We start from the raw sequence: 12,788 nt of genomic DNA, 5'->3' as shown, positions 1-12,788 counted from the left end.
AACAATCAAGTACCTCTGTGAAATGAAAAAAAGTATGCCATTTGAAGTCAGGAAAAAGTTAAAAGCAGATAAAGTACAACAGAGTTATAAAACAAAATTACCATGGTTGCTACTTTAAAATGTAAATTAATGAGCAAATAGTAAAATATTTTAACATTAGCTCGTAATGTGAGTTTACAGGTGTTTTTAACAGAAGCGTAAAAATGGTGAAGCATCTCGAAGTTCTTCATTAAGTTCCTAATGAGCTCCTGCAGGAAGTTTTTTTATGATTATGTAGATTAATGTAGCGCATATTTCAACAGTGTAAAATAAACAGCTGCAAAATTTCGTACCTTCTTGAATTTTTTGTTTTGTATATTGTACTGTAGAAGTACTGAATAATTTTAAAAGATATTTACAAATAACGTGTGTGTGTGTGTGTGTCTTTTTCATAACATGTCTCTTATGAGATGACCTAATAAAATTAGTAATATCCTCATCTTTTTATGTTAATATGACAGACTGAATGAATGAACTTTTTATCTGACATTTACATTTGAAAATGTGAGGAACATTGTTTCAGTATTTATGCCATGATTATACTCGACAATAATTAATACCTTCTATGCCTTTAGGAAATTGAAGTTTCTTGTAGTACTTTGGTACTTAACAAATAAATTTCAATACATAATATATTTTGATAAGATGTGCATGGCATTGAAAGCATCAAGTAATATGAATTTTTAGCTGTATCTTTCCAATGACCACATACAAATACATTTTTGTCAATGAAGTAACTACGTTCAATGAGAAAAATATTAGTGTTTTACTCACAGAGGTTTCGGTGGATCGCTAGCGAGTAAGGTACCATCATTTCTCGCATTATTTCCCCCTGCATCTTCAAGGTCGTCGTCACTGTCGCTTTCTACGGACAAAGCCTGTAGAAGAAAAATATTTTTATTTTTACCAGTCCGTAACTAAACTAAAAAAAAAAATATTGCTAGTACTAGACACTGGTCAATAAAAATAGAGATCAGTATCTTAATTAATGAAAAAATGGTAGACTTGAATAAAAGCTAAATGAGATGGAATTTACTGTCCAACATTAACATTTTTTTTATCAACCATTTTTCTGTTAGTGTCTTATACTTTTGTCAAACCAATGTCAGTCCGAGTTCACATATCTTTCTCTAATTTTGAATTCAAACCACCACATTTTGAATTTGACTTGCCACTCATATTTCACCTGTTTAGCTGCACAGTTGGCCATAATACTCACTTGATCAAGAATACTGGAAGACTGCGGCATCTGTTTGTTGTTCTGATCGTTGCTGCTTGCAGGCTGAACGGAATTGGACGTTGATGATACAGCAGGGCCCTTATGCTGTCTGTTCGGCCTTGGCGGGGCCTCTGGGCCCTGTGACACACCAAGCTCGTTGAGTTGAGCGGCCAGCATGTCCAAGTCCTACCACCCACACGCACACACGCACAACCCCGTTAGTCACTGTTTCGAGACACCTCCGAAAATTTTCTAGAAGCCACCATCAAACAGCCAGGCAAGGCGAAAAGAGAAAGAAAGTGGCAGAGAAGTTGTAAGACGCATTGTGCTTAGGCAACCCTGCTGAAGCTTTCGTTTTTGTTCATCATTCTGTATTCTGCACTTTGTAATTTACATTCGAACGTTTCAAATCGATTTCAAACAGAAATATTCCAATCATTTTTGTTAGATCACATGGAAATTTAGTACCGTTTTCCACTTGATGTGCAAACAATTGCCATCGCAAATATCTACCTTAGAGCTGAGTGTTTCAAAAGGTGAATAGAGTGTGATAATTAGACTGCGGATTTTCATGCAAGATAAAAATGTTTTGCATTGATTGTGGGAAGCAGGAATAACATAAAAATTGATTTCATCTCTTGACGACTCTGTTACAACATTCTTGTATTTTTTAAATCTTTTACTGTTTTATATTTCGCCCAACCAATTTCTCCATAAATGCATAAAGATCCGCAGTCTAGTGATAACTCTATTTAATCAATGATTTAATTTCGTTACACTCGTGTTGCAAAAGAAGAGAGTATGGTGGAATTGTACTACATTATTTTTTCAGATTTCTTGAATAAAGTTATCGATGACATTTACACTCAAGATAACGGTACAATCTTCCCACGCAGGCTAATAAATTTCGGTAAAACATTTTCGGTGTAATCTGTATTATAGTTTTCAAATCGAAATTGAAAAGAATTCATAATTTATCGTACGATATAAAGATACGGGATTCGAACACATTTCTCGAAACATGAGGGAACGTGTTGTGTTTGCGCATCTAGACACCGCATAACTCAACCGATGAGAGCAGACATTCAGGCGATTTTTGGTGAAGCATACCAGGAAGTAATAAATGTGCATCAAGCAACAGGGCGATGAAAAATCGGTGACGGTCGAACTGGTTAAATGAGAAAATTCTAAAGGTTGATTAGTACTCTGCGTGAGATTAAAACAAGCGGAATGTGTATGTCATTTATATATAAAAATATATATAATATCCATGAGACGAAACAATTGGCTTTATAGCTTATGTAGAGTGACTGTTTGGTAGATCTTCTGTATAAATAATCGGCAATGTGTTACGTGTACAAAGGAGAAGGTCAAATGTGATCCTGTGTAGAGATGTAGGGTTAACAATGTAACATGTAAAGAGAAAAATAAGTGTTGTGTTCTTACCTCCGGCCTCCTTGGCGGCAGCTACGGTACGTGTGAACATGGAAAAAAAACAAAAACCGAATAATTTCAAGTACGAGAGGGATTATGTATACCATACAGGGTGACTCTCAGGGATTTTAAACAACAGAATTTTTCTTTATGTGGAACTCAAGATGGTCGAAATGTGTACCGGAACAGTTAAACGTTTGATAATAACGCTATCCAACACCACCTTTGCGTTTCGACAACAAATGGACGATTCTTATAGATTTTGAGGCGCTAAGCGTGAAGGTAAAAGTCGATTTTCTCCAACACAGTTCCAGTTTTTAAGAAATTCCATTTCTAATTTTCAACTTTAAGAATTTTTTGCTTCAACTTTAACATTCATAATTTTCATAATGAAAACAATTGGAAACAGAAAAATTGATAAATATGCTTTCCTTCCTTTACGTTAAAATAAAGTAACATTATTTTGTTATAAACATTTAACCTTCGAAGAAAATAGTTTTCAAGGAATAGAGAATTCCTCCCCGTTCAGATAAAATCATTAAAAAATAAGATAACTGGGAACAGATGTGAAAGAAATCGAATATAACTACTGTACACTCTGGATATTTATGAAAATTAAATACTCTGCGCCATTAAAATAACACGTGTGTGTGTATGTCCGTAGTGTTCATGTTCCGCGTGTCGAAGTGCATCAGGAGACAAACGTGTGTTCTTAAATGCGCGTCTACGTGCGTGCACGCCATATCAGCGAAATAGAGCGAAACTCCGCGTGCAATTCGTACGATAAGAATGCAGCAGAAGGAGGACACAAGAATAGTATACGTAAGAGAACAGTATTCCATGTGAAAAGAGACACTCTTATGGATATGTGTGCGCGTGTGATGTGTGTGTGCATGTGTCACTGACAGACAGCAAGATGGCAAAGTAAAACAAAACTAGCATGTGCCTTTCTACAAATCGTCATGATCCAAGTATAGTTATCTGGCTACGTATATTAGTTTTCATTGGCGTGTTGTGAATGCCGAGAAAAGGAGTTACAATATCAAAGAGAGAGAGAGAGAGAGAGAGAGAGAGAGAGAGAGAGAGAGAGAGAGAGAGAAGTGGTGACGTAGAGAAGATCGGTCATCAGTGAACGAAGCCAAGGAAGCCTACCATAGGTTTAAACACATGACTGTTTCGCTGTGACGCGGATTGGCCACCGGAGTTTCCACTGCCACTACTGGCGACAGGTGGTTGATGGTTAGAGGGTGGCGTTGACACCTTGTGAGGCTGCCGAGGGTCGTCCCTGGGTGTCGGTGGTAATGGCCGAGACGGCGGTTGTGGATCTGGAACTACTACAATGCGCAAACATAGCTGTAGTAAATTGTTAAAGCCTGACCAATCTCATTATCGCAATCCTATTAACCCTATCATTAGGGGATGCTTTGTGCCCACCATTTCATATTCTTTAAAGCAGAAACTTGAAACCAGTATGATTTTGATAACGGTATTACATAGGTATAGATACGGGTATTAAATAGAGTTGCAGTTGCAGATATAACAGGAAATACGTAAATAGAAATCCTATTTCTAATAGTGTTGTATAAAGCTCGAGTCTTCGAAGCTCCAGAGCTCAGTCTTAAAGACTAAGTTTCTATAGAAGAACTTTTTAAGACTGAGCTCTGAAGCTTCGAAGACTCGAGTTTTATACAACACTAATTTCTAAACCAACATAAGATAAAGCATTTGAATTTTGAAGTAGGCGAATCTCGATAGGACAAAATTACATGTTGGTGGTCATAAAAGTATGAATAGAAAGGTTATGTAAATTGTCAGAGGACGTGGATATCAATACGTTATCAAACTGACCAATTAATCTGTGCGGAATTGCAGGTCTTGCAGGTGGTCCTGGCTCTGGTATATCTCTTTGTGATCTGTTACTCGGTTTGTCTTTAGCAGCAGGTGGTTGAGGAGGCACATCTTGTGTCAGAGTCCTACCCTCTTGAATTTGTTGGAAATTTCTGCGCAATGTATCACCGCCAGGAGCTTGAACGATGGACGATGGTTCACCGGCCAATGCTGGCTCATCCTCTTCGTTTTCGCTACCGCTGTACCGATAGTCGTCTCTTTCTACAATGCAAACATGTTCCAATTATGTTATATGTATCCTACAAATGTTAATAAAAAATTGTTGAAATTACTGTTGAGATTTTGAAGCCTGCAGTATACTTATGATACAAATCGAGGCAGCTGCAATCATTTCAATGAGTTTCATGCGAATTGGGTCTAATGAAAGCTCAAGGACAGTGGCAAAGTAAGAAGGATTGATATATGTATACACCTACGTACACAATGCATATAATGTCTTGTCCTACTGACTTTGATTACAAATGTGTAAAATTCACAGTCTACTAATAAATAATAATTTTTCATGCGAAATGCAGCCATACAGTGAATCGAACGGGTGTTTGATTATCTGAGAAACGTTTATCCTACAGTATTCCAGATCAATACTCATTGAAACGGTTACAGCAGCTTCTCCCATTCGGCGTACCCCTCTAATTAGCATACCTTTCTCCTGTTTACGTTTTTTACAACGATCGATATGGTCTTTCAGCTGTATCCTGACTTGTCTCTCAGTTGGTTGGTCCCGGATAAAAGGATGCTTAAGGAGCTGTTCCGTGTATGGCCTCTGATGATAATCTTTTACTAACACTGTTTCGATGAAGCTGTGGAACTTCTTCGACCACTTCTTCGACTTCAGTCTTGGCGGAGGGCTACGCGGTATCAGAAACAAGGCCTGTCGCGCGTAATCAGATTGGAAGAAAAAATTAAATGTTGTCATCCGCCTTCATGGCAATCGGGCCGCGCAAAAAGGGAAGCATCAGCACGCTTCTACTTACTCGCATTGGATGAAGGTCGCAAAGCGGAGGTTGTGATTCAGCCATTTCTAAGGCTGTAATTCCGAGTGACCAGAGATCACTTCTATTGTCGTACGTGGCGTCTGGATTTTCATCGCAGGCTATCACTTCCGGTGCCATCCAATACGGCGTACCGATAAATGTATTTCTTCTACCTATTGTCCTGTCCAACTGTGCGCTCACGCCGAAGTCAACTATAACGCAGAAGACAAACGATTAATCATTTACCCAAAATTGTCTACAATAAAATTGCTGAATTTCATTTAAAAAGTTAAGATATTCGTCGAACAGTGTAATCAAACTAAATGTATTATTTTTTCTTGGCTAGAATATTTTGAAAAGATTATATGTTCAGCTGTTAAAGAAGCACTTTTTATTTTAGTGAAATAAAAACATTGAAGATAAATCTACGTGAATAAATTGATTGACATAGAGGCTTAGAACTTCTCAGATTAAAATTAGCAAAGTTAGGTGTGATAGAAAGCATGACGCACCTAGCTTGACTTCAGCATTGTCAGTTAGGAGAACATTCTGCCCCTTGATATCCCTGTGAATAACTTTATTGCTGTGAAGATAACTAAGTCCCCTTAATATCTCTCGAGATATATAGGCAATCCATTCTTCTTTTAAACTCTGGCCCTTCGTTGACTTCACAAGATCTGTGACGGAGCCAGCTCCGCAATATTCCATAACCAACCATAACTGATCATCCTTCCCAGGTGACGACTTCTTCACGAAGGCACCATAATACGTTGCTATATTTCTGTGATTCGAATACTGCAATTCCAACAACAATCGAGTTAATACTTATACCTCCTAGAGGACAAATATAATTTCTGAAAATATTCTTAGCTGCTCGTACCCACCCGTTTTAATACATTGATTTCTAATTTGATTTCTTCCTCTTCATCCTGAAATAGAGATTCATGTTAGAAGTACATCGAAACATTTATACATTTGTGATGGCACAACTTTTGTATAATAATAATTTTCAACATAAAAACTCTGAGTAGCTTTAAAATTATTATCATAGGTCACAGCTCTGAATTAAAAAGCAAAGGATGAAAGTGTGTGGAGAATGCTAACATTGATTTAACTTATGAGTTCCTCCTTGTAGAAACGAAAGCCACTGCTGTTATGGCAAGAACATAATTTTATTATCTAAACAACGCAATACATTTCTAACTTTTCAATCTCGATTATATAGCCTCGTTTCAAATAAAACATGTGATTTTTTTATCAATTGCGTTACGTGGTACAGTTGCATAATTTTAATTTTTTATTCTTATCAAGAGTTGATGCATGATTTACAACACCTATGCCACTTCTTAATCGATCAGTACGCAATCAGCACAAGCTGCAGTAATTTATAAACATTGTTTATTAAACCTGCTATTACGAGGGATCGAATTAGGTCAAATCCAAGCAAGCGAGCCACTATCATCGATTCATCTTTTTTTAATTATAAAATGATATTTAATCTCATTCCAGCTTTTTGCAGCTGATCTACAACGATGATATCAGAAAAAGAAAATAATTTTTTTTTTAATTTTCCATACATTAAACATTTCTAATAAACAGATCACTCTCAATCGCCAAGCTGGCGATTAGCCTTCTCGAACTTTCTTATCTAAACTGATTATCTATACCCATCCACGTTGGTAGAGTATTGTTGATGACAGCGGAGGGAAAAAAAATGAAGATTAAAAATCAGAAAACGGACGCCAGATTATCAAATCGTATACACACTGTACATTATTATCTATGAGTTTATTGTCAGACATGACGATACGTCTGTAAAAATAATGCAGCATGTGTCGATTAGTGAAATAAACTTTCCGTGTGTAATAGTTTAATCTCGTGGGGAATAAGATAGAAATGTGAAATGTTTACCCCTGGGAGTGTGATTAATTTTATTTATTACTACAAGAAGCAACAATCGCATATTAGTGAATTGTATTCACTATTATTTTCAATGACTCGTCGCCATTCATCAAGTAGTTTGAGTACGAGTCATCGGAGTGATAATTGCTTCATTGCAATTTGTTCCTAGAAACGGCAATGATTGCGACTCCATCTAATCAAATAATCAAAACAAAAGGTGTAATAAAAATTCAAGTACACGATTACTTAATAAACATGATGTCAGTCTACATCAGCAGAATCAATCTTTTCACATTGGAGTTTACAACCGAATCTGATAGACATCTACATAGTCAGAAAGGGTATACAGAACGGTTTACAATCTTGATGTCTGTCCGAACAACACGACCATGAAGAGGGTAAAATCAACGTATTGATCTGCAACAACCGAATATGATAGAGAACAAGGTGGAAGATAGCTGACCAAAGAAATGATATTAAAATAACGTGCATTGTTGTCCATAAGCTTGCGCCATTATCATCGATGTGGAAGAGGGTGCAATGACAAAATTGTTTTTAATTACTTTTTCTATGAGAAGCTCTTTAGCATAATATTCACGACAGTTTTCTGATTAAAACGAGCCCAAACATGCCATAATTCCAAACACATACAAGCTCGTTCAATTCATGATTTAGTGCAGGCCTGGCCAACCCAAATGGTTTCACGGGCCACTTTGATGACGCGTAACGTTACAGCGGGCCGCATTTTAGGTAAACATGCTTTTAAAAAATGTAATACAAATGCACAAAATGAATAAAACTTTACTGTTCTACTATCATTCAATATAATTAACTCTCGAGTCTTAATTAATCAGATAGTTTAACGTTTCTTTCACTCAATTCTTGAAAATCTATATTTCTGTTCGACGTTGAACATCTTAGCTGGTTTTCTAAATTGGCATCAGTTAATGAAACATGTGATGAACTCATTGTAAATTTCATCTTCGAAGAAAATGTTTCACAAACATATATGGATCCAAAAGCAGTTACAACTCGTTGTGCAGAATACCTTAAGTTGGAATATCTCTCGGATGTAATAAGTATTGCAAAAATTTATTTTTGATGTGGACGCAAAAATTTGTTTCATTTCATTGTTGCACTGTAACTCAGTTATATCAAAGATAACCAATATATGTAGAACTGGAGTTCGTATATACGCTCCGAAAATTTCATTGAAATTGGTTAATCGGTTTACGAGTTATAAACGATCAAAAGTGGAAAAAATTGCAATTTTTCCAGATTTTTGGCCATTTCGCCACTTTTGATTTATAACTAGTAAATCAATTAACCAATTTCAATGAAATTTTCGGAACGTTCATTAATTCGAAATTCAAAACACTCATTAATTCGAATAACAGAAGTTTTACTATATCGTGGATTAAGCAAGTAAATATGACTGGAATTGTGTCTTGTTTGGTATCATTTTAATCAGAAAATCGTTACAAATATACTAGCAACAGTTTCAGAAAAAAAAGATTTTGCCATTGAGTCTGTGCACGAGATGAGTCAACCGTGAAGTTTTGACATGTATCGAGGCATCGCCGTCGATATTCCTTGCGATCCTGGAGACACAAGCTAGCGTTATTATAGTACGCTGGGAACGACACTTCCGTGGACTCTCTCTTCGGGAATCATGGTTTTTCGAATCCCACGGGGTGCATTCTGCTGAGCACGGGTTACACGTGTCGGAACGCGGGTTTTCGCCCGCAAAAATAGAATGGAACACCGAACGAGGTGTTTGGTTATCGCGAAAAACATACGGAGAGTTAATTTTGTGGGGAGATAGAATATGAAAGAGTACCGAGGAGCAACGACACCGATGCAGCCAGGAATAGCGGACAAAGAAAAGAAGGAGATGTCGCGGGTCCCCTCGCAGAAGAATAGCCGAATCGTTTCGTGTACTTGACTGTTGGAATTGGAATCGAGAACGGATACACTGTCGCGGCCACGATGTAAATACGGAAAGGATGCACTGGAATTGAGCAACGCGAAGGTTGCGATGAAGATGAAGGTTGTGACACCCAAGGCACGTGACTCATGTTGTACCAAGCATTTAGAAGTACCACAAAGCCCATTCGGCGAGCCACTAATTGGAAAGTGATACATGTTTGCGCAGAGCTATCATGTTAATGATCAAAAGACGTAATAAACGGTCACGAGACGGTGCCGTAAAATTATACGTAATCTCGAGTGCACGTGACTAGCCTGATCTTAGGCGTCCATAAAATTTGAAAACACTAAACATAGGAGAATTAATGGTTTTTTATTGACATTTAAAAATAATTTTTATCCTTATCTTAAGAAGAAAAGATTTTATAAATTGCTTATATAGTAAGTGTTCTAACCACTTTTTCCATAAATTAAATATATAATTCCATAAATCAAATGTATAAAATCTGCAATGTAATAATCACTTAAAATAACAATTCTTTTGCATTGAGCTAATACAATATTTTCACCTACTCTAAGAAATTATTTTAATTATTTCCTTTGAAGTTGACCAAGGTGATTCGAGTTATACTTTTTATTTTTAAAAAATCGATTCATTCACGTTCACAAAGAAAAGACGTATCTTGAAGAATTTCTAATTATGACACAACACACCACTGGGAACACATAATGATCGGGCAGTTTATGGCACATAAAAGGATATTACGGTTTGTCACCGATTCCAGCCTCGTGCCTACACTTTATATCGGTGTTTGAAGAACTCGGATACTTGCGCAAGTACTTATCTGTTCGAAAACTGTGCACGCCAGAAGAGGTGTCACTTGAAAGTTCATAAAACGGATTAGAGGCAATCGGGAGAAAGGCTTATTGTTTCGCGAAATAACGATGAAAGAACAAACTTTAAGGGAAACGGCGTTCTCGTGAGTTATCCTGGATGGTTCCTGCATAAAATGGCTTGTCTGCAATATAACGATAAAGCAGGGAACAAGCAAAAGCGAATCGAATTCATGGAAATGGAAGAAGTTTTTGAATGAGAGTACTGTCCATAATCTACATGGATGTACATGATAAAAAAATAAAGATATTTCACATGGAAGAGATTAAAGGAGTGTCACATCATAGCAATTGTACATGTACTAATTGGAAATCGTGCTTTGTACCAATTAGCCTTCAACGGAGTTACTCTTACAAGATAATTTATCATGCTCGCTGTATGTTAGAATTGTTTATTTTTCTGTGCAAACGATTTCTAATGTGTTCAAAACGGTGTCCGTTATTGTTGAAACATTTTATGCAAGCTACAATGTAAAAAACGTTGCTTAACATTTGGTACCTTGAACATAAATTACGAAGATGTTTTCTATGTTGTGTGAGTCACACTGCGAACTATAGTGGACATAGAAATAGCTCTTTTTTCAACTGCCAAGGGCGCCGAGTAATTGCACCATTATTGCACCGTAATTAAACAGAATAATTCAAAGTAAAATATTTTAGTACAACTAACAAGTACGGTAAAGTTTGGATGAACTATAGCAGCTTTGACGCTCGCGAAAAGCGAAGATGATGTAAATCAACTGTTACTCGAAAATGTAGCCGGCAATCCGAATAAGACCTAAATAGGAGAATACTGGTGTGCGTTCAGACGTCGCAAACATCTCTCTGACCTTTCAACAAATCTGCGAAGTGGAGGAGCATGTTTGAAGGAGCAGGGAAGCGTGAACAATAAACGAACACCGTCCCCAAAGGAACGTCAAGCGCAATCAAACTTTCAAGTATTCTGTACTATTTATACAACATTAAAAAATCCTTCTTTATTCAGGAGGAAAGACACGGGTACTGTGTCCTTCATACAGGCTTTTATCTAATCAGGACCTTTTTTTCTGGCAAAATTACTTCAAAGGTAAAACTTTCGATTGCTCTTTTTGGGATAAAAAATTTTTTAATATTTTAAATCACGCCTGGCCAGCCCAAATGGTTTCGCGGGCCACTTTGATGACGCGTAACGTTACAGCGGGCCGCACTTTGGATAAATATACTTTTTAAAAAAATGTGATACAAATACAAAATGAATAAAACTTTATTGTTATGCTATGATTCAATATAATTAACTCTCGAGTCGTAATTAATGAAATATTTGTTTATCTTTCCTTTCACTTCATTTTTGTAAATCTATATTTATGTTCGACGTTGCACATCTTTTGTTAGCTGGTTTTCTAAATTGGCATCAGTTAATGCAGCACGTGATGAACTCTTTGTCAATTTCATCTTCGATAAAAATGTTTCACAAACATACTGTGGATCCAAAAGCACTTACAACTCGTTGTGCAAAATATATTAAGTTGGAATATCTCTCGGATATAATATAAGTATTGTAAAAATTAATTTTAATATTTTGAATGTAGGAACAGTTTGTTTTATAGTGTATGTAATGGGCTATTTTAATCGCAAATGAAATATGACAGTTTACGATTGAAGTGTCCTCAATTAGAACTAGCAATTAGTGACTCATTTTTACAATTCAATTTTAATCTTTTCCAATCTATCGGCTTGCTAACAGATAAACGTAAATGCCATTATTGTAAGACAGATAATACCGATACGTCTTCAGACTAGAAAAATTCTTGACAATTAGTTGTTGTGTTAATGGAATTCTACAGTTATACAAGGTGTACTAAAAGTACATTCAAAATGAAAATAAAATTATTGAATTAACAGTAGATCTTTGACATTTATTATTGAAATGAAGATGAGTCTAAATGAAAACTTTCATATCTATTTCTTGTAATTTTTTAATATCGTTAAGGATTGTAAAATGAAAAATCTGGAACCAATTATTGTGACTGATCCAGTAGTTCTGATTGCAAAACATTACTGTAAATCATATATTTGGATATTTGGAACTCTACTGATACAGAATGTCTCCTGGGAGATAAAGAACTGGAAGAATGATTCATGGATTTGCTGGAAATCACTGAAATGGGAATCATTATGTATTACCTGCATGAATCATGAATACACAACGATAGCGGGTACTACCTAGAACATTGCGAGCATTCCAACTTCGAAGATCCGAAGCTCAATATCTCCACATTTATAAAAATCACTGTACTAACAACCCATGAAACTAGTCACCAATGAATTTAAATATTTGAAACTCCATTGATACAGAATGTCTTCTGGGAGATAGAGAACTGGAAGAATGATTCATGGATTTGCTGGAAATCACTGAAATGGGAATCATTATGTATTACCTGCATGAATCATGACCTAGAAAATCACGATCGTCCCAACTTCTAAGATTCGAAGCTCAATATCTCCAAATT

General features: G+C 36.2%; 1 protein-coding gene across 15 annotated transcripts in view; it reads right to left on the bottom strand.

Annotated features, from left to right (window-relative positions):
- The window catches only part of Msn (serine/threonine-protein kinase msn), a 59,814-nt gene that overhangs the window by 29,579 nt on the left and 17,447 nt on the right, over positions 1-12,788 (bottom strand). For 11 of the 15 annotated variants that reach the window (XM_076426096.1, XM_076426104.1, XM_076426101.1 and 8 more), the window contains exons 4-12: positions 6,459-6,503; positions 6,087-6,369; positions 5,575-5,786; positions 5,243-5,471; positions 4,541-4,801; positions 3,845-4,026; positions 2,705-2,725; positions 1,259-1,444; positions 814-917 (exon numbers count right to left, since the gene is read on the bottom strand). In XM_076426096.1, coding sequence (XP_076282211.1) covers positions 814-917; positions 1,259-1,444; positions 2,705-2,725; positions 3,845-4,026; positions 4,541-4,801; positions 5,243-5,471; positions 5,575-5,786; positions 6,087-6,369; positions 6,459-6,503 — 1,523 coding nt within the window. The remainder of the gene's footprint in view (positions 1-813; positions 918-1,258; positions 1,445-2,704; positions 2,726-3,844; positions 4,027-4,540; positions 4,802-5,242; positions 5,472-5,574; positions 5,787-6,086; positions 6,370-6,458; positions 6,504-12,788) is intronic. The other 4 variants (XM_076426097.1, XM_076426105.1, XM_076426102.1 and 1 more) reach the window with 4 other exon arrangements.

The sequence above is a fragment of the Lasioglossum baleicum genome, chromosome 6 (assembly GCF_051020765.1).
Source record: "Lasioglossum baleicum chromosome 6, iyLasBale1, whole genome shotgun sequence".
NCBI classification, from domain to species: Eukaryota; Metazoa; Arthropoda; class Insecta; order Hymenoptera; family Halictidae; genus Lasioglossum; species Lasioglossum baleicum.
The sequence above is the reverse complement of the archived record's forward strand: the minus strand, read 5'-3'. Positions and strand labels throughout refer to the sequence as shown.